At 36.8% G+C, this 20,401-nt stretch overlaps 2 protein-coding genes across 3 annotated transcripts; one reads left to right on the plus strand and one right to left on the minus strand.

Moving 5' to 3' along the window:
* Positions 1-1,261: 1,261 nt before the first annotated feature.
* LOC110709678 (E3 ubiquitin-protein ligase BRE1-like 2) lies at positions 1,262-14,023 on the minus strand. 2 transcript variants are annotated; one of them, XM_021887896.1, is made up of 20 exons: positions 13,811-14,023; positions 13,373-13,687; positions 11,463-11,624; positions 11,276-11,366; positions 10,929-11,168; positions 10,628-10,795; positions 10,265-10,458; positions 10,064-10,147; positions 9,763-9,882; positions 9,506-9,692; positions 9,269-9,429; positions 8,791-8,862; positions 8,537-8,613; positions 6,157-6,351; positions 3,599-3,671; positions 3,406-3,492; positions 3,173-3,310; positions 2,892-3,094; positions 1,977-2,139; positions 1,262-1,824 (listed from the first exon to the last, which is right to left on the minus strand). In XM_021887896.1, the coding sequence occupies exons 2-20, from the start codon at positions 13,475-13,477 to the stop codon at positions 1,693-1,695; spliced, it is 2,652 nt and encodes an 883-aa protein (XP_021743588.1). In that variant the 5' UTR covers positions 13,478-13,687; positions 13,811-14,023; the 3' UTR covers positions 1,262-1,692. The 2 variants fall into 2 exon arrangements, with proteins under 2 accessions (XP_021743588.1, XP_021743589.1); XM_021887897.1 differs by having other exon boundaries at positions 11,279-11,366; positions 13,811-14,022.
* Positions 14,024-16,718: 2,695 nt separating this feature from the next.
* On the plus strand, positions 16,719-18,343 carry LOC110709679 (zinc finger BED domain-containing protein RICESLEEPER 2-like). The gene is made up of 2 exons (XM_021887898.1): positions 16,719-18,164; positions 18,255-18,343. The coding sequence occupies exons 1-2, from the start codon at positions 16,748-16,750 to the stop codon at positions 18,314-18,316; spliced, it is 1,479 nt and encodes a 492-aa protein (XP_021743590.1). The 5' UTR covers positions 16,719-16,747; the 3' UTR covers positions 18,317-18,343.
* The last annotated feature ends 2,058 nt before the right edge of the window (positions 18,344-20,401 follow it).

Genomic DNA, 20,401 nt, shown 5'->3' on the forward strand with positions numbered 1-20,401 from the left:
AGATAAATGTTTCCATTTTGATTTGCATTATTTGGATTCTATATTAAGTCGATTAAACAAATTTTATATTTTAACTTCATAGATAAATTTTCAGCTTTTTCCCACTCATGAGTATCTTTATAGAAAAAATGGAGGTGTTTACTATGTTAAAAAATTTATTGATCGTTTATTCAAGTCATAGCGTAATGTAATGCTCTGTTCGGAAATGTGCATTCCATTTGAATTTTTTACTTTTTGAAAATCAGAAAATTCAAAATTAGAATTGGCTTAATTTCCGGATAAATTCATCTAAGATCTACATACAAAATTTGAAATCTTATTTAAAAATTTAGTCACTTTTATTTGTTTTTTTGTCATCTCTCATAAATCTTCTCTCATCCCATTAAAAAAAAAACATGTTCTCCACTCTCTCTCAAACAATATATCATTCCAAATAATATTTCTCTCTCTTTCCAACTTTCCCTACACCATTTAAACAATTTTTTTTTTCAAAATAATATTTCTAGGCTTGAATCTTTAACAAAACGTACTACTCCATTAAATTGGGCACATGAACGCATGACATAGAATTTTAAGTGTAGGAAGAATAATGAGTTAAAGAGGACCAGTGTTTATTACGGAGTAATATTATTTTTTGTTTATTGAAAGTTGAAACCACTCAAATAATGTGTACAATTGATCCTTGACGCCTATTTATAGGCCCCTTAACCCCAAGGCCAGAAACTTCTATTCTAGAGTAAGTTTTTAAGGGAACTCTTTATACATGGAGGTTTCATTACAAAATACCAAGTATGTATTAAGATATTTTACAGTAGACACTTACAAACTAAAAGCAACGACTGCTACAAATGACACTTCAAGAATACAAACATTTATTTACGGGCCTCACCTTAGAAAATTGACACATCATTATATTAATTGACTCAAAATAGGGACCCCCAATTTTAAGCTCATTTGAAGTCCTTTTAGGCCTGAAAGGGCTCATTATACAAGTCCAAGGATACGTACGGACTCCAGGACTATGTTCATTTGGCTTTACTCTAGGTCCTCTGTCCTCATAGAGAGGTCAATGGGTCATACTCATACATCAAACATTTTTATAATTTGATTGCACTTGACTACTACATACTTCGCTTTTTTTAGATGCAAGTATGAAACACTTTTCTTATCACGTATAGAGCACACGACTACACGATAACTAATAATCTATTAACACCCCTAAATCAATTTACATACTCACATTGAATGTAAAAATACAATATTGAAATGGCAAAACACATTTTTCATCTTATTATAATCCATATACATCATCAATCATTCATTAAATAACAAATGTTTACAATAAGAACCCCCAAAAATCAGCCAAGAAAGAGAATAGACTGTCATCCGTCAAGCAGGCTACAAGAATATTGCTACTCTTATTAGTTGTCAACAAACAAAAAATATGAACTAATGCGAATTCACATCAGCATGCACAATTAAGGGCATGAGTTAAAAAGTCACCTATAGTACACTACAGATAAGCACCGCTGCTATAGTTTATAAGAGGAGCTCACTACACTAATTGCTATTTACAAGGGGGCATAACCACTTAGGCTGCCAATTACAATGGTGTGGTGCACTTTATCATACAAAGCATTGGGTTTTCTGCAACCCAAAAAAACAAATTGAGGCTAAAGGAGCAGGTTTATTTCATATTTTTACAAACCGAACATCATTTTGCCCAAATGCGGTACCACAGCCAGGGCATTTCCTGTGGCGAATTTCCAGATTTCTTTGTATACACTGATTGCAGAATAGATGGTAGCACTTCACAATCACAACCTATATGAAACAATTACTTGCTTTATAAGTATATTGAACCAGGGGACTAGTAGGAAACGAATGGGAAATAATAGCAATATCTAGCAAATTATGATGATAGGCAACGACTTCAACCTCAAGAGTAGCGTAAAGATAAATGATAAGTAACCTACCTCTTTTGGTCGGTCAAAGCAAACACTGCATTTGAGAATAGACTTGCAATCTTTTATTTCCTCCTGAAGTCTCTGGATTGCAGCCTCCCCTGTTTCAGCGGTCATCTCCGCAACTCTGTCCTTCCATTCTCTGAGCTCCTCCTCAAGCTTCTTTTTGTCATTCCTGGTTTCCCACAAGCAACACTCGTTTTCTTATAAATCCATATACAATCATAAGCAGGAAAATAACTACAATCAGGGGAAGTGCACAAACTGAACCTGTGTATCAGACCAGAACCAGTTGCAATAACTATATCCTGCACCTGGGACCACAATGCATGCCGTGGTCCCAAATGAGTTTAGGTTCTGAGTTAAGGAATATATTTCTATTTTCATTCATTAATCTATATGTTCATTTATTACAGCCTAAGTAATAAAAGAATTATAAGTACACAATTTGTGCAACTATATGTTAGTAGTGATGTATGAACTAAGTATTTATAATTATTGAAAATATATAAACTATATGTTCATAATCTACATATTGAATGTTCATAATTTAAAACTATTCGTTCAATCAGGACACTCTTGCAAAAACAAAATTATGTACCAGAAGACCAGGGGTATTAATTTTGGTAGACTGGGGGATCAGAATTATTCCAGCCCAGTCCAATTTTGGACATGTTTCGTGATATTTAATGAATTTTCCAAGCCTGGTCGATTCCAGTACCTAGTTATGAACAATGGACTTACGAAACATGGAGTGCCTGCCAAGGTGGGTAAAGATAGACATCTATCAAGCAAAAAGTTAAGATAGTTGGAACAAGCTTACATGACTTTCCTGTTACATCATGTCTTTTTCAGGTTACAGGAATAATGCATATTAGGATATGAAACTAGATGTCTAACAGCAGGGTAAGATAACAAAGATATTACCTTTCACTGCCCAACTCCTTTTGAATATCAGCAGTCTTCCGTTGAACCTGTTCATATTCCTTCTCAGAAGAAGCAATAGCAGATTTAACCCATTTTAATTCCTTTTCTACATCTGATAATTCCCATTTCGCTCTCTCTAGGCTAACAATGAGGTGCCTGTCTTCCTGACAATGATTCAACGCTTCTGACATAATAGCCTTCATCTGCACAGAGTTAACTTGTCACCTTGGCATTACAAAAAACTGCAAAATTTTAGCACAAGATCGTATACGGAAACATACCTGCTCCTCACTCCTAGAAATTCTTGCTCTAAGAGATTCCAATGATGCATTAACTGATTGAAATTGCTTAGCCAGGGCTTGCTTTTCTGTGAGAAGTGTATTCACAGCCTGCTTTGTCTTTACACTTTCAGACACCAGCTAAATACACAGCACAACAGTTAATTACTTGGCACATAAAAAAAAAAAATCATAATAAATGAGACCAAATTAAGCACATGTGACTAGCATTACACCTTAATATTGTAATCATCCCTCTCAGTCATCTGCAACAAGAGATGTTGATTTTGTGTCTGCATATCTTCATATGCTTGACCAATCGTCTGCAACATAGAAAAAGAAAAATAAATCATTAATAAAACCAATAAACAAGAGGAACACTTTGAATGCCAAAATCTTTGGGGAACAAAGGTAGAATGAGATGAAAACCTCAATTTCAGATATATAAGCTTCCGCCTCTGCGTCCTTTATTTTAATTGCTTCTGTCAGTTCACAAACTTCCCTGCAGATAGAAAGTGATTTTTAACTTTCAAAGCCAACAAAGATGTACTCTGTGACTTTTAAGAATGTCTACTGTTTATCAGCCTCGAGAACATGCCAAATTTCACATAAGTAGCTTTCTGCTTAAAACTGTAAGAGGCCAGCTTATATCTTACCAATAGAAGTCCAGAAAGACAAAATCCAAGCAAACTTGCAAACAGGGGTAAGGCTGCATACTACTGATTATAATATCAAAATGATCCATCATACAAGAAAAAATAGAGGCACTAGGGTATGCTGCAATATGGTTAGTATCTACCTCTCTATTCAACCAGAAATCAGGAAGAAAGAAGGTAGATTACACCATCTGGGCAGGGTTCATTTCTCATTAAAGCCTCATTATGGAATCTGAAGCCCCCTACTCCAAAACAAAAAGAAAAACATATAGCCACCTTGCCTCTTACACAGCAAATGCCTACAAAAACATATAGCCACCTTGCCTCTTACACAATAATTTTCTACCTACTACTATACTTCTGCAGTACTACTTCGATACTAAACAGAGACAAATATACACAATGTTGGAAGTTTCCCACTGCGTAACCTCACTTAACTTGTACGCTAGTCGACTCTCCTCTTGTCGAGAGTCTTGACCCAGAGCCCAACAACTGTTGTGGGCTAAGAATGGATTGCCTTAATCGGCTTAATGTTGCAGATGTGTAGCATGATGAAGTCTGAGGTGTTGCAAGCAAGTGGGAGCCAAGGAAGTGGGCGAGTGATATGGATCTTAGTCAAACAATATGAATCTTAACCTAAAATAAATGTAACCGATAGACAATAGACTCAAATCACTCCTAAAAGAATCTATTGGTTAATTTGGTTCTTGAATCCCCTCAAGGTATTCAACCAATAATCTTAATCATTATTGAAATAAGATTAAAGGTTTGTTGTAATAGACTTAATATTAGGAAGGGCAATTTGGGAAGTCTAGTACTTTTAGGTTAGTAGTCCTTGGCCTTAGTATAAATAGAGGATATTATATGCAGTAGGAAATTATGTGAATTGTGAGGAAAATATGTTGAGAGTAGTAACCTCAAGTTACTAGGAGAGTGATAACCTTAAGTTATCAAGAGTAATAGCCTTAAGCTATTAACCTATCACTTTTGTATCAAATTCTGCCATTATTAATCAAAGTCCCAAGCTTTAATCTTTATTTATTAGTCTTATTAAATCAAGAATACAAGTCAGATTATCAGTCTCTAGTGGCTTTATCGGCGGTGGTATCTTGGTCGGAAGAGGACCATGCTCTTGTGTCGGCAGTGGGACTGATGGTGAAGAATGGTGGAACGGGTTATTGAGGTGGGCCGGTGGCAAAGGTGGCAGCAGCCAATGTGTGCTTGAGGGTTTTGAGGGTTTTGCGTGGCTACCATTCTCTGGTGGTTTCTTGAAGCTTTTGGCAGAAGTTTGACTGAAGTCTTTGGCTTGTGGAGGAAGCCAATTTTGAAAAGTGCTAGTAAGGGTATTGTAGTAATACACCTTGAAGATATTGCAAAAGCATTCAGCCAAGAGTCACATGCTTCAAACAAAACAGATGGCCAATGCACCAAATATAATGGGTTCCAGAGATTAAAGGGGCTTGCTCATTTAAAAGTCTTTTTCTGTGTTAAGAAAGAAAAGGCAAACAAATGGGCTTAATGACTTTAGGCCTAGTTTTCTTTCTCCTACTCTCACTGCCCAACTCACTACTCCACTTTACATGCAGCCCGCTCTTTCCACTCTCAAAAGTCAATCTCCACCTTCATCAACTTTGAGAGATCATTGCTTTTGCCGAGAATCGAGTGCTGATTATTATCCACCTTGAGGACAAGGTGGAAGTTTAGGGGGACGGTAATGTAATAGACTAATATTAGGAAGGGCAATTTGGGAAGACTAGTACTTTTAGGTTTGTAGTCCTTGGCCTTAGTATAAATAGAGGATATTATATGCAGTAGGATATTAATTGTGAGGAAAATATGTTGAGTAGTAACCTCAAGTTACTAGGAGAGTGATAACCTAAAGTTATCAAGAGAGTAATAGCCTTAAGCTATTAACCTCACTTTTGTATCAAATTCTGCCATTATTAATCAAAGTCCCAAGCTTTAATCTTTATTTATTAGTCTTATCAAATCAAGAATACAAGTCAGATTATCAGTCTATAACATTTGTGTATCAATCCTTAAACCCGATAAATTCCACAAAGGGAAAACTCAATTTAATTAATCTCAATCTCTATTAATAACTTATTACATAAACACAATAATTAAAACCCTAACATGAATCCGTATAAACCCATAAGCCCGTATATTATAACATCGACAAGCCCACAAAATATACCAAGTGACATTTTAACCAGTAACAAGCCAAGCTCAATAATTAAAAAGAGTAATCAAATAATTGGTTTTTGGTCTTGCCCCCACATCAACTACACACAAAAACAAAATCTGAAGAAAAAAACATGAAGTTCAAACCTTTCAGTAGTATCCAGTTTGGCTCTTAAATCAGCAATTTCAGCTTCCGCAACAGAGAGACGCAGCTGGCAAGCAGCCTCAGCTTCATTAGCAGCTTTTATCCTTAGCTCCAGATTATGCTCATCAAGAGCATGTTTCAACACCTCAGCTTGTGCACAAGCTCTTCGTTCAGATTCTTGGATTTCCATAAGATCCCTGAAATTCAGAGTCAAAAAATCTTCATTAGATAAATAGAGCACGTATGAAACATCCAATGCAGCTCAAAATATAAGAAAACAGAGAAAAATAATTAACATAAAGAGCAGCCAAAATATACATCTTCACAATTAGAAATCAACCATATCAGTAAATTGATCGTAATCAAGACACTAGGATTTCCTGAGCCTTGACCAAAATTGAAATTGACAACGCATGTTCCATAAGAGCAATATATTACATGCACTTTTAGTTTAGGAAATAAGCTACTAATTCGTTCATCCAACCGCTAAACGGACAGAGGTAGCAATGTTAATTTTAGAATCAAAAGGACCTAGAATATATATCACTCAGCCAAATGAGTCGGTCAAATGTGAAACAACCTCAAGGTATAAACTTGAGGGCAACAATACACAAGAGTATATTCTTGATTTTTCTAGAAAAACAATATCTCATATAATGATATAATAAATTGCAAATCATGACCTATAAGTCTTAGATAGGCCCTGCCAACCGACTAAGAAAACTAAGGCAAGTTTTTCTAATCCCTCTAGGTATACAGAGTATAATAATTCCAAGAGTTGGTAAATCTCCTATGTTGCGAGCGAAAAGGCAACATACTGACAACAAAAGATAATAAGCATATTTTAGACTCTATGTTACTTGGACTTGGGTATCCATGTCCGACATGGATACGTGTCCAAGTATCCGACCCGGCTATTTTGTGAAAAATTCCAAATAATTTTGAACTAAAATGAAGTGTCCAAGTGTCCCACCCGTGTCCGAGTGTCAAGGGTCCAACACGGGTATGTGAGGTAAAATGAAGAGTCTGAGTAACATAGACTCAAAGTACCCCTATTTGGTACGTGTCCAAGTGTTTGTTAAAATAATAATAAAAAATAAAAATGAAAAATAAAAAAAATAAACATGATTTTGGTCTAAATTGGAATGTCCAAGTGTCCTACCCATGTCCGACTGTCGAGGGTTTGAGGTTCGACACAAGTACTTAAGGTAAATTGAGAGTTCATGTAACATAGATTTAGGGGCTAAGGTGAGAATGGGCCTTAGTTTAGTTGTACTCCAATGGGACAACATTGGTGACACAGTGGGCTAAGGTTGTCATTTGATCACATTAATTAGCAGCAGCTAGGTATATTAGTTCGTTAGGAATTTTAGGAAGTAAAGTCTTATTTTTCTTCGTTATTGCAAACTACATAGGAACGCGGCATATGCCAAAAGAATAGCCAACGTAATACACTTCATAAGATAAGAAATACTGATCACTTCTATAGAGAATTCCATCCATAAAAACCCTCTTAACATAAAATTTCATAGCATGATTTGAGACATGAACTAATATCCCAAAAAGATATATATAGGAATTTGGAATAGAACAGAATAAAAGATGTATGTCAACCTTTAATGGACCGAGAATGAACATAATGAGGTGCTTGGTGTGTACGAATTGAGGGTAGGAGTGGGATTTATAAAGGGGTGGGATTAGGAATATAACCAATAGTTTCAATGAAGATAATACCTTAAAGGGATTGGGGAAGGGAGTGGGATTTTTAAGGGGAATAGAAGCCCTCACTTCCCATCATAATAGTATCCAGGGGCAGGAACTAAAGGAAGGGAATTAATAAAGGGGTAAAATGTCCCACATGCCATGAATAAAAAAGATGGCTAATTGTATTAGTTACAATTTATGGGTAGTCTTGTAAAGTATTCCAAATCTTTTCCAACCACTACCAAAACAAGCGATGGGACAAAATTTAATGAATTCCTGCCTAAAAATTGTTATCCCCAATCCCACCCTCTAATCCTCAAATTTTCATTCTCATACCAAACGCTTCCTTGAAGAAGATATCAAGATATATTGGAAGCCAAATATCATACTTTTGAACTAAAAAGTTGTATTATGGGTTTTCCAGGTAAAAAACTCAAAATACATTAGAGCCTTAAAAAAATATCAGCTGAGCTAATCACCAAACAAGAAATCTTATTCGTCTATTTAAATTCCATTTCATACCCGAGTAAATATCAGTTATGTCAATATTCACTTCAAAATTGAACAAACCCAATGTTTTGGAAGTGCCGCTGAATCACGTATAAGACTTACTAATTGATCCAAAAAAACGTGTACTTAAATAACATGTCAGAAGTTAGGAAGACCTCATCAACATACCTATTGTCATAACTTCCCTGACCAAGCATATCTACGAAAATTTGCAGTTCCGACTTTTCTTTTTGCAGCTTCTCAATCTGCAATGTTTATATACTTGTAAGTTAACAGAAAAGGCCCCTTAAATACTGAGGCGTCATGACTCATGATCAATATACCAACACTATCAGAGAGTTTCAAACAAAATTACTCATTTGACTGAAAAGATGAAGAAAAAAAAGTTGATTTAAGACTCTGCTGGGATGAAGACATCTCACCAACTCTTTGAGGGATTTGATTTCTGCCATCTGCTGACCACATTTATCTCCCAAGGCCTTCACTTCACTAGTCTACCAGCAAATAAAAGATTGTGAACATATTAGGAAAAAAATGTCAAAAAACCTGTCACTTGAAAAAAAGATAAAAGTAAATAAACACGTACATACATGACATATGATCCATAGGAATTCTTTACTTATGTACCCTTGACAAAAATTTGGTCTCAACAGTATATTTACTATTTCTATTTAAGTTTTATAAGTGTTAAGTTAAAACCCATTGCTGACAGTACATCTGAAAACTCAACATGCACCAATTTTCTACATCATCTAAATATATTGTGCCTCCCTTCTAAAGGAATGACAAATGGAGCAATTAGAGGACGAAGTGACATGATATGCCAAGATATCCAGATAATACCTCAAATAGTTAAATTTAACTGGAAATCAAGTACAGCACAACAGTTTCAGACAATACCTTTCTATTTAACAATGCCTTCTGTGTTTCTGCTTCCCCACGTAAGGACAAGGCTTCCTGAGCAATATCTTTCCATCGATTCAATTGAGCCTCTACCATACCCATTTCTTTGGACAGAGCAGAGGCCATCACATTGAACTCAGATTTAATGTCTGTTCTTCCTGCGGGAAGTTTCAAGTATTAAAGACTAATCAATTACAAAGATGTACATTAATGATCGTATAAACAATAAGTCACCTGAATCTTGAACAGCTTCCTCCATTTTAGCCTCAAGTTCATTCTTCTCAATAATAGAATTCTGGAATTTTAGCTCTAATTCTTCAACTCTTGTCTCAGCCTTGTCAATAGAAGCTTTTGCACTGTCTGCTGATTCTTTCTTTAACTCTAGTTCCTTCTCTCTTCTGATAAGGTATGACCTATCGGACTGAAGCAAGCCTTTTTAGGGGAAAACAATAAGTATACAGGAAACCAAGCTAAAAAATAGCAGTCATCACCTGCAGAGAATCGGTCAATGTTTTATATCGCGTGACTTCAGCTTTCCAATGGTGGAGCTGATCATTTACCAAGGTGTACAATCGAGAACTGCACACGTATTTATCATCTTTCATTTCTTTCTGAAATGACAATATTGCCAATTCAAGATTAGAAAACAAAGTAGCAAGTGTGCCCAAGCTAATCTATAGACTCCACAACATATCATCACATACAATGCCTATAACAAGGCTCCCGCCAATGCTATGGACCAGTTAATTATAATTATAAAACATCAATTAATTCAATTGTCATGCAACATACCTCAATTTCTTCTAATTGTTTTGACAGGATTGAATTGTCTTCACGTGCATCCTCAAGCTCAGCAAGACGATCAGCAGCCAATATCTGCATTGTTGCTAAATGTTAATAAAGGGACTGAAAGTTTGTCATAACTTCAAGATAGGCCACATGATTCGTCCCATTTTTTCTGTAGTAATAAGGATGCACATAAAAGCTAAGTACCTCAGCTTCTTCAATTGAGTGTTTCAGCTCCCGCAGGCCCATTGACCTATCAGGCAATTTCAATGAAGATAAATTGCCATTCATAACCCCAGTGACTGGGCTGTAAGTCTCAGATGCTAAATTCTTCTGCATTCTCAGATTTACAAGCTTTCTTCTGCTTTCTTCAAGCTCAGCCATGCTCTCTTCAAGCTCACCTTTTTAACATTGAGAAAGGGAAAAAGGCGGTATGTGTAAGAACAAAAGTGTCATAAAGAACATCATATGTATTGACAACACCAAAACCCATAATAGTACAGATAAAATCTAGTTCGGTATTACAGGCCATTTAAAAAGGCCAGAATTGAAGAGAAGAATACAACAGACCAGCAATATGTTTGATCTCAGTTTCATCCACTGACTTGTTCTGTATATAGCTCTGGATCCTATCAGCATATTGTAAGTGCTTTAGATGGAGACCATCAATGACCACACGAAGACTAGTAGCCTCCTCTGTCATCAGATCTTCAATTTTGTTCAATTTAGTGATGGCATCTGCTACAACCACAAATGGCAATAAGCACATGATGATGCTCAACCAGAAAAATGTACAGGACTAGAGGATACTTTCTATAACAAATCCCAATAAAGCTACTCAGAAAATAGTTTTTAGTTATCCAAAACTGACCTCCAGAACCTTCTGTAGAAAGGTTTTCATGCAGTTCCTGAGCAATGCTGAAGGTCTTTTTCTTCTGATCCTCGACAAAGTTTTCAAAAAATCTCAGTAAATCCAAAATAGAGGAGTAGTGTTGGGAAAAAATTTCTTCAACAGATTTAACATGATCCTCTCCTCCATTGCCCTTGACAGAATCAACGTTTAGAAGCCTACAGAGTAATACATGCTCCGCAGGACACGAAGTGTTTGAACCTAAGAGGTACATCAAGTCAATCTAGAGTAGAAGCAAAGAAAATCTTAGCTGTAAGAAAACAGAAGAACCTAAGAGGTACATCAAGTCAATAAGTCACAAATAAGACAACCTTGAGAATAGTCTTCAGAATCTAAAGTTTGCAAGACATTTAGGTTTCCTCCAGCTCTAACCCCGAGAAAAACTACATCATCAATCAACTACATCACAAAGACATGGTATCTCATTAACAAATAGAATAAGAACAAAAAAAATGAAGCCAAAAAAGTAAGCACATATCATTTTTAGGAATCAACCTGGTTCCATAGTTGCTTGATAGTTGTTAGCATATCATCATAAGAGGATTGCCTTTCTTTTAGTTCTTGGATTTTGACTTCAAGATCATGTAGCTCATGTTTCTGTGCATCCAATTGTTGTACAAGTTTTTGATTCTGGTATTGGAGGAGAGTTGCATCAACCTGTAACAAATATAGAGCTCTTAACTAGCCTCTTCCTCTGACACGATTTTTCATCCACAGAAATATGCTTGCGTATATTCATACATCGGTGGCATCAATGAAATAGCTCATTCTCACAACAAGGCTTCATAATTCTATGAAATTGTTGACACATAATGTTTTACATTACAAATTAACTTCCACTCATGTATAAAAGTTGGTACCTCGAATAAGTAGGGGTGAGCAAATAATCAGGGTACCCTGAATTGGAACCGAACCAGTTAGGAACCAGAGGTTCTGAAACCGGTTCCGGGTAGTAAAATTAAGAACCGATTCAAGTTCTCAGTTTTTTGGAACCAAAACCTATAGGGTACCATGTAATATTACTTAAGCTCAAATTATACACCAATTCACACCCAAAATTTTTAAAATAACAATTATAAATATATGTCTTAAATTTGCTAAACAACTACTTTTGGTTTGTTGTATTTGCGAGTTGTTGAAGTTATAAATTTATGACCATCCAGTTTTTTTAAATATAATTTTGCAAAAAATTATTATGTATATTAAAAAAACAAGGTATACTGAACCGGAACCTGGTTCTCATTTTCCAGGAACCGGTTCTGGTTCCCAATTTTTCCAGTTGAGGTTCCAAAAATTTTAACAAGGTACCCTATTATGCTCACCCCACTAAAAATAAGTACATGTTTCTAGTAGCTACAGACACCTTGAGATCATGGGCACCATAAAGTCGATAGCATTATATTGTTTATCTGTTAGCTGCAGGCCCACAAGTATCTAGCATTTTTTTCAAAACTGCATTCAAATACTGGGGTGGAAATAGGTTGGACAATCTATAAGTGGACTAATGGCAATGGGCATACATAGAGAAAAGGAATGATTCTGAATTCCATGCAAAATGAAAAATGACTAAAATCCAACTGCAGAAAGAAATTTTAAAGTGGAGGTCAAGGGAAAGACTATGCAATATGACTTAACAGTAAGGTACAGTTACAACAGGTTGGTTAAACGGAATCCCAATCCACAAAATGAGCACGGAAGGGAATCAAAAGTTTATATTCTTCGAGCTAAGGAATGTATTAAATTCGTAACGACCATTCAAAACAAAGTAGTATTTACATATAATACAAAAATATCCCCACACCTTAGGTCTGCGTCTACAAATACCAAAGCAAGAACATCACTGAAGAAGCCGGAAAATGAATATACAACAAAATTCAGATAACAAAAGACTCCCTCCAGTCTTAGCAACACACTCCATACTTCCATAGTCACACCACCAAGTTCAATATCCAACCTTAAGCACTGGGTTTGGTTTACAATTTGTTTTAAACACTGAATTCAATTCATCATGAGCAAACAATAGTAACCCAAGCATCAAACACACCAAGTCGTAAACTCAAGCTATTATCAGTACTCAAATTTCACAATGCCAACATATTTTGACAGCAACAACCCAAAATTTACAGTTAATCAGCTACAATACATCACTGGATTATAACACAATGAACGAAAATTAGGCCAAAATACAGAAACCCTTTTCTCCGCCAACACGTGGGAAGTAACTATTAAACCAGTTACTACGTATAAGCTTATAATCAATTCAAACCTAAACCCTACTTTCATATTCCTTTAATTTATCAACAATTAAAACAGCACATATCGAATTGATGCATATAGAGTGTTATCAATCAAATAAGCAATTATCTTATCAAATTAAGGCAAAGAGGTATAGCGCGAAAGCGAACCGATTTGTTATCAGGAGAGAGATTAGAGTTGCGAGCCATTGGGGAAGAATCACTGCTGAAATGAGGTCTTTTCTTCTCTGGTTCTTCCAACTCCGCGTTTTCCATCACCTCTCCTCCACCCCCACCACCATTACCCTATTCACTAAAACCCTAACCCTAACCCTAAACCCCCAAAACCATATTCTTCAATTGCTTTATTACCCAGATTAATTTTGCAATATTAACTAACTCCCAAAATTAATCAGAGCTAATTAATTCAATCCAACCTAAAAAAAAATGAAATATTTAGAGTAATCTACAGTGAGGATGAATAACCTGCACCATGCAAACAGATTAAAAAAAAAAAGTTAGAAATTCACAGAAAAAAAAAAATGTAAATTTCAATGAAAACAATACAAATTAAGAGAAGAAAACATGCAATTGAAATTAAGAACTAACCAATATTTTTGTTTTTTAGTGAAATTAAATTGAGTTAAAAGTTGGTTGAAAGAAGAGTGGCAGGTTGAACTCGTTGAAGGTGAGGAAGAAGAGAATTGGTGATATGAGGAAAGAGGAGAGAGAAAGAAAAGCGCCAATGTTACGGAATTTGAGGTGGGTCTTTGAAAGTTCCATTTTTAGGGCTCTCGAGTTTGGAAAAATTGTCAAACTGAGCGTTTTTAGAAAACAATTTTTCAAACAAGACGCGTGGCAAAACTATTTACCAAACTAAGCTTTCAGGGTAAAACGCCAACCAGGGTGGCGTTTTACCCTGAGCAATTTTTTTTTTTAATTTTTAGTCAAAGGTAAAACGCCATCAAGGGTGGCGTTTTACTGCTGGGCAAATTTTTTAAAAAAAAAAACATTTACACAAAAACGCTAACGTCGTCGGCGTTTTACTTTTAACACAAAAGCGCTAACGTCGTTGGCGTTTTAGAGTCGGGTATTTCTAACACCATATATCGTTGTTCTTCATTATTCAACCAAACCCCCAAAGATACGCTCGAGCGTACCTGTTCATGTTGATAGGATCATTATTCAGTAACAAGAGTGGTAGTCACATACAGTTGATCTACCTACATCTGTTAGAGAACAACTGGGAGGGTATGCGTGACTACAGCTGGGGTAGTGCGTGTCTGGCAACCTTATATCGACATCTTTGCAGAGCATCCCAGCGTAGTAGATGGGAGATCAGCGGTCCCTTGATTGTGCTTCAGGTAGTCTTGTACTTTCATACCATTTTCTACCTATTACGTACTAAACATTGGCTAGACTAAACTTTTGTTTTTTTATTATAGTTATGGGCTTGGGAGCACATCCACGTTGGTAGGCCAGCTATGCCTGCTAGGCGTCGACGCGAGGAGGAGGAGGAAGACGATCAGGAGCATGCATATTAGGGGTGAAACAAATTCGGGTTAAAACCGAACCGAACCGAAAACCGAACCGAATAAGAAATATGGTTCGGTTTTTTTTTGAAGTGGTTCGGTTCGGTTTTTAAAAAAAAATATTTCGGTTTTCGGTTTGGTTTCGAGTTGAGGAAATGGAAAACCGAAAAAAACCGAAAACCGAAATTTAGGCCCAGATTTACCCTAAGTATATAAGGGAAAAAAAAAACCCTAACCCTCATTCTCTGATTCTCTCTCCTGACTTCCTCAGTTCCTCGCCTCTTACCCTACCCTCATTGCGAATTTCTCAGTCTCTCACCCTCACTTTCTCAGTTTCTCAATCATCTCTTTTGTGTTTCTCAGAATTCTCACTCTCCATCGTTCACCGGCACTCGTTCAGGCGTTCACTGTGACACCGTCCACCGTCCAAAGGTATGCTTTTAAGTTTTGATTATGCTTGATGTTCATATTTTTTTAGGGTTTTAATTATGATTAGTGTTAAATGTTAATTACGAAAATCTGCAAATTACATGTACAAATTTGTTAAACATTCTGATTAGGGTTTTAATCTATGCTTGATGTTCATATTGCGATGTTGTTTCTGAATTTTCTATTATGTACAAATTAGTAAAACATTCTGAATTTTCTGGTATTTTGATGCTTCGGGGTTTTGGTCTATTCAAGGGTATTTTGGGTTTTGGTCTAGTAAAACATTCTGATTAGGGTTTTGGTCTAGTAAAACATTCTGAATTTTCTGGTATTTTGAAGCTCTATTCGATTGGACTCTGTTGAAGATTGTTTCAGATTATTAGTTAGTTATTAATTCAAGGGTTCGCATGATTAATAGCATTATCATTGTCTTGATAAGTGTTTATTAGATTGTTGATCTTTGTTATTATTGTTAATTTTGATTTTACTTGTTTTGGGTACAGTTAGTCAGTTAGTGCTTAATTTGATTGTTTTTGGGTGGTGGGGTGGAATCTTAGGGGGCTAATTATTATTGCTAAATTGTTATTGTCTTTGGTGCAGTTAGCCAGTTACTACTGATTTTGTTTATTAGGGGTATAATTATTATTATTGGTACTGTAAGTCTCTTTTTTTTTTATAGGACTATAAATTCATTGTAATTCTTACTAAAATAAATTAACTACAATTCAAAAATATGTAACAAAACTAACAAAACCCAATATTAACTTAATTTCATCTAACAACAATTGTTAATATAATATATTAATAAGTTTTGCACCAAGCCTCATAAACAAGAAAACAGTTTGCATGACTAATGCACAACGGCCCCAACCTATTATTCCCTTTAAAAGATCCAATATTCTTAATTTATGAGTTTGCATGTATTCTTACAGATTGTTATTCAACCACGAATTATTGAATGACAACCAACGTGGGTGGTGTTCCTGACCAGCCTCAATCCGAACATGAGACTGACCAAGTCTCACAAAATCAGAAAAAAGAACAGGGAGCAAAAAGGAAGAGGATGAAAGAACGCTCTGAAGTTTGGGAGCACTTTGATAAAGAAGACTTACCTTCTGGAATGCAGGCAATTTGCAAGTATTGTGGGATGAGCTACAAGTGTGGGGCAAAGAAAAACGGCACAAGTGTGTTATGGGATCATATTTCGCGATGTCGTAAGTATCCCTTTAACACCCCTAAAGATTCAAAACAAAGTTTGCTTTCATTTAAAAGTGCTAAAGAACCAAGTGGTGGTACTAGTGGGTTGACATACCACAAATTTGATGCTGGTAGTATTAGAAAAGCTTTGTCATTTATGGTGATTGTTGATGAACTTCCATTTAAGTTTGTTGAAGGTATAGGTTTTAGACATTTTTGTGGTGTAATAGAGCCTAGATTTAATGTTCCTTCTCGAATTACAGTAGCCAAAGATTGTTTTGAAACATATTTAACTGAAAAACGAAAGCTGAAAAATGTGTTAAAAAGGTGTAATTGAAGAGTTTCTTTAACCGCTGATACATGGACCTCTATACAACAAATCAATTACATGTGCTTGACTGTCCACTTTATTGATAATAATTGGAAATTACACAAAAGAATTCTGAATTTTTGTCCTATTTCTAGTCATAAGGGTGATGATATTGGCAAAGAAATTGAAAAGTGTTTGCTTGATTGGGGGCTTGAAAATGTCATGTGCATAACAGTTGATAATGCTAGCTCAAATGATACTGCAATTGGGTATATGAGAAGGAAAATAAATGGGTGGAAAACTGGGGTTCTTAAGGGTCGTTTCCTTCACATGCGTTGTGTTGCACACATTGTCAATTTGTTTGTTTCTGATGGGTTGAAAACTGTTAATGAGTCGGTTCAACGTGTTAGGCATGCTTTTAGGTTTATCAAACAATCTCCTGCTAGGTTGCAAAGGTTTAAAAAATGTGTCTTAGATGAAAAAATCAACACAAAAAAGGGATTGTGCCTTGATGTGCCTACTAGGTGGAACTCCACCTATTTGATGTTGAATGCTGCTATTGAGCTTCAAGATGCTTTTGAGAGGTATTCTGGGGAAGACCCTCACTATGTAGTTGATTTGAATGAGAGGGATGGTAAGGGTAGCCCAGATTCTGATGATTGGAATAATGTAAGAAGACTTTCTGAATTTCTACAAGCCTTTTATGATCTGACCTTGCATGTCTCTGGCTCTTTATATGTCAGTTTGAATTTGTTTTTTCATGAATTGGTGAGTGTTGCTGTACTTATGAAAGATTTGGTTTCAAGTGATGATGTGGATATGTGTCTTATGGCTTGTAGAATGAAAGAAAAATATGAAAAGTATTGGGGTGATCCAGAAAAAATAAACCTCCTGATTTTTATTGTCGTTGTCCTTGATCCTCGTTATAAGCTTGATTATGTTGAGTGGATGATAACTGAAATTTATGACCCCATTGTTGCATCAAAGTTAGTTGATAATGTGAAGGTAGCTTTGAATGCTTTGTATGAGGAGTATCGTGTTTCTTCTGGTAATGATGTGAATAGGGAGGAAGTGTCTTCAAGTAAGGATGGCAAAACTCCATTGATTCCCAAACATAAAAAGATTGAAGTCTTAAAGAGTAAGTATAAGAAACACAAGTGTGAGAGAGATGGAGATGCAAAAATAGAGTTAGACAAATATTTGGAGGAGGATACAGCGGAGGATATTGATGAATTTGACATATTGAGCTGGTGGAAATTCAATTGTTCAAGGTTTCCTACTGTGGGGAGAATTGCCCGTGATGTTCTTGTTGTCCCTGTTTCGACAGTAGCTTCTGAGAGTGCATTCAGCACTGGGGGCAGGGTTCTAGATCAGTTTAGGAGCTCATTAACTCCTCGAGTTGTAGAAGGTCTTGTTTGTGCTCAAAATTGGTTACGTGCTTCACCATTTCCAAGTATTGAAGAATGTTTAGAGGAAGTTGAGCTTCTTGAAGAGGGTAATATATAAGAACATCTAATCAAAAGTTACTTATTTTCATTATGTATATATAAATTAACTTGGTTATTTTTGTTATGAATTATGATAGACTTGAAGAATATGGCAATTGGTGATGCTGATATTGATGAAGTGCTTGAAATAATAGACTGATGTGGCTCTTTGCTCATTGCTGACTTGCTGTTGCCACTTTCCAGACTTGCTACTGCCTTGCTCTATCACTGCTACTGCCTTAGTCTATGCTGTTGAGTGCTGACCTGCTTTTGCTGCTGACCTGCTGTTATGATGCTGCTGTTGCCCTGCTGCTTGTTGCTACTGCTGTTAAACAATTTTTTTACTGCCTTTTAGAACTTGGTCTATGCTGCTTGTTGCTACTGCTGTTAAACAATTGTTAAAGTTGTAATGTTGAACAATTTTATTTTTTTTGGATGAAGTGTTGAACTTTTAAAACTTTGAATTATAACTTTGAAGTTTTCGAACTTGTTAATGTTGTTTAAATCTCATTAAGCATTTATGCTACTACATATGTTGATGAATATAATATTTATATGATTTAAGCCCACAAAAATTGCAGATTAAAGCCCAAATAAACAAGGCCCAAAAAAATTCGGTTTGGTTCGGTTTTTTCTTTTGAAACCGAAATTTATATGGTTTGGTTTGGTTTGGTTTCAAAAGTAAAGTGGTGCGGTTTGGTTTCCAAAAACCAAAAACCGAATTAGGGTGGTTCGGTTTCGGTTTGGCCTATAAACCAAACCGAAAACCGAACTTTCACCCCTAATGCATATGAGGCGCCGCCACACCCACCACCGGACTTAGCATACGGTTGCCGGTATGTATGACTTATTGTTAAGTTATCCACATAGGGTTTTAATTTTCTATTAATTTTTCCATGAACACTGTTATTATACATGTAATCAGGTGGCTAGGGCGGAGACTTACTCGTGTGCATGCAGCAAGGGGTCTGCCGTATTATAGAGATGCATTCGACAGACTGAGCGAGTCTCAGGTTATAGTTCACTTTAAAAACTAATTTAACACCGTGTTCATTATTTTAATAAGTTAATTATGTTGTAACGACTGCTTGTTAATGCAGATGACGTGGGATTCGTACGTCCCTCACTTAGTCGATGCCATGCCCCAATATCTTCTTGATCACCAGATGGAGTGGCGTGCCATGACAGTGCTCATCTGTTTTGAGTTGGTGGAGGCTCACCTCCCCGACAGAGTCATGCGACAGTTCGACCTTTGTCAAGCCATCCCCGCCCCGTGTGACACGAGTGTCCAGTTGCACAGGACAGACCGACGAGGAAAGGGGGAGGTTAACTGGGCAGTTCAGCATGCCCTTACATTGACATGTGGAACCAGCGGCTGCAGCACGTCGCGGATGGTGCGCCTGTCCAAGTCCTGATGGAGTATCACGATCCATACATGGTATGTGATTAGGGGATTTTGCTCCCACCAATCGGAATGCGCCACGTGGGCCAATCAGGTCCTGCCAAGTGTCCCCCAGTTGGACCTCTTAGGGCTTGCCATGTGGCACACTCTTATTCGTCCACCCTGGACCTATTATGTCATGACACGTGGCATACTCCATGCCTAATGGAGAAGTCGGCCACCTAGGCCCAACTTCCGAGGGAAGCCCAATCAGCCTAAGGTTAACCTAAACCTAGGATTGGCACGTTTCCCGAGGTTATAAATACCTCCCTTAATCCTCATTAAGGGGGAGGACGCGGATTACAGACATTAAATACTCTCACCTAGAGAGACCCAATCACTTTAATTTCCGCGTTAGTTACTCCTTAATCAAGTACTAACTTGACCGTCGGAGGCGGATCTCCAATCATCCGGAGCATCCGTTTGTTTTGCAGGTACAGGCGTCCGGTTCCAGTCTCGGAATTGTAACTCTCCCGCAGGACATCAGAAAACCCCGAAACATTTTGGCGCCGTCTGTGGGGATAGTACTTCTGAAATGGCATCCACGTTTGTACCGGCTCCTGAAGAGAGACGTCCCCTGGACGACCCTCTAGTTCAGACGGACCACGATACTGAGAATGAATTTGAAGTTGAAGCTCACACAGCTTCAGACGGGACCCTAAGGGCCCGACGTACCCGTCATACCGAAAGGAGGGAACGGGAACATCTTCAAACTGGAAGTGAGCCAGCAGGCGCACCGCCTGTTCGGTAGCAGACGACTGATGGGTCTGCTCCCATCACAAGGAACGAACTCATGACCTTCAT

The sequence above is a fragment of the Chenopodium quinoa genome, unplaced genomic scaffold (genome assembly GCF_001683475.1).
Source record: "Chenopodium quinoa cultivar QQ74 unplaced genomic scaffold, ASM168347v1, whole genome shotgun sequence".
Classification (NCBI taxonomy): domain Eukaryota; kingdom Viridiplantae; phylum Streptophyta; class Magnoliopsida; order Caryophyllales; family Amaranthaceae; genus Chenopodium; species Chenopodium quinoa.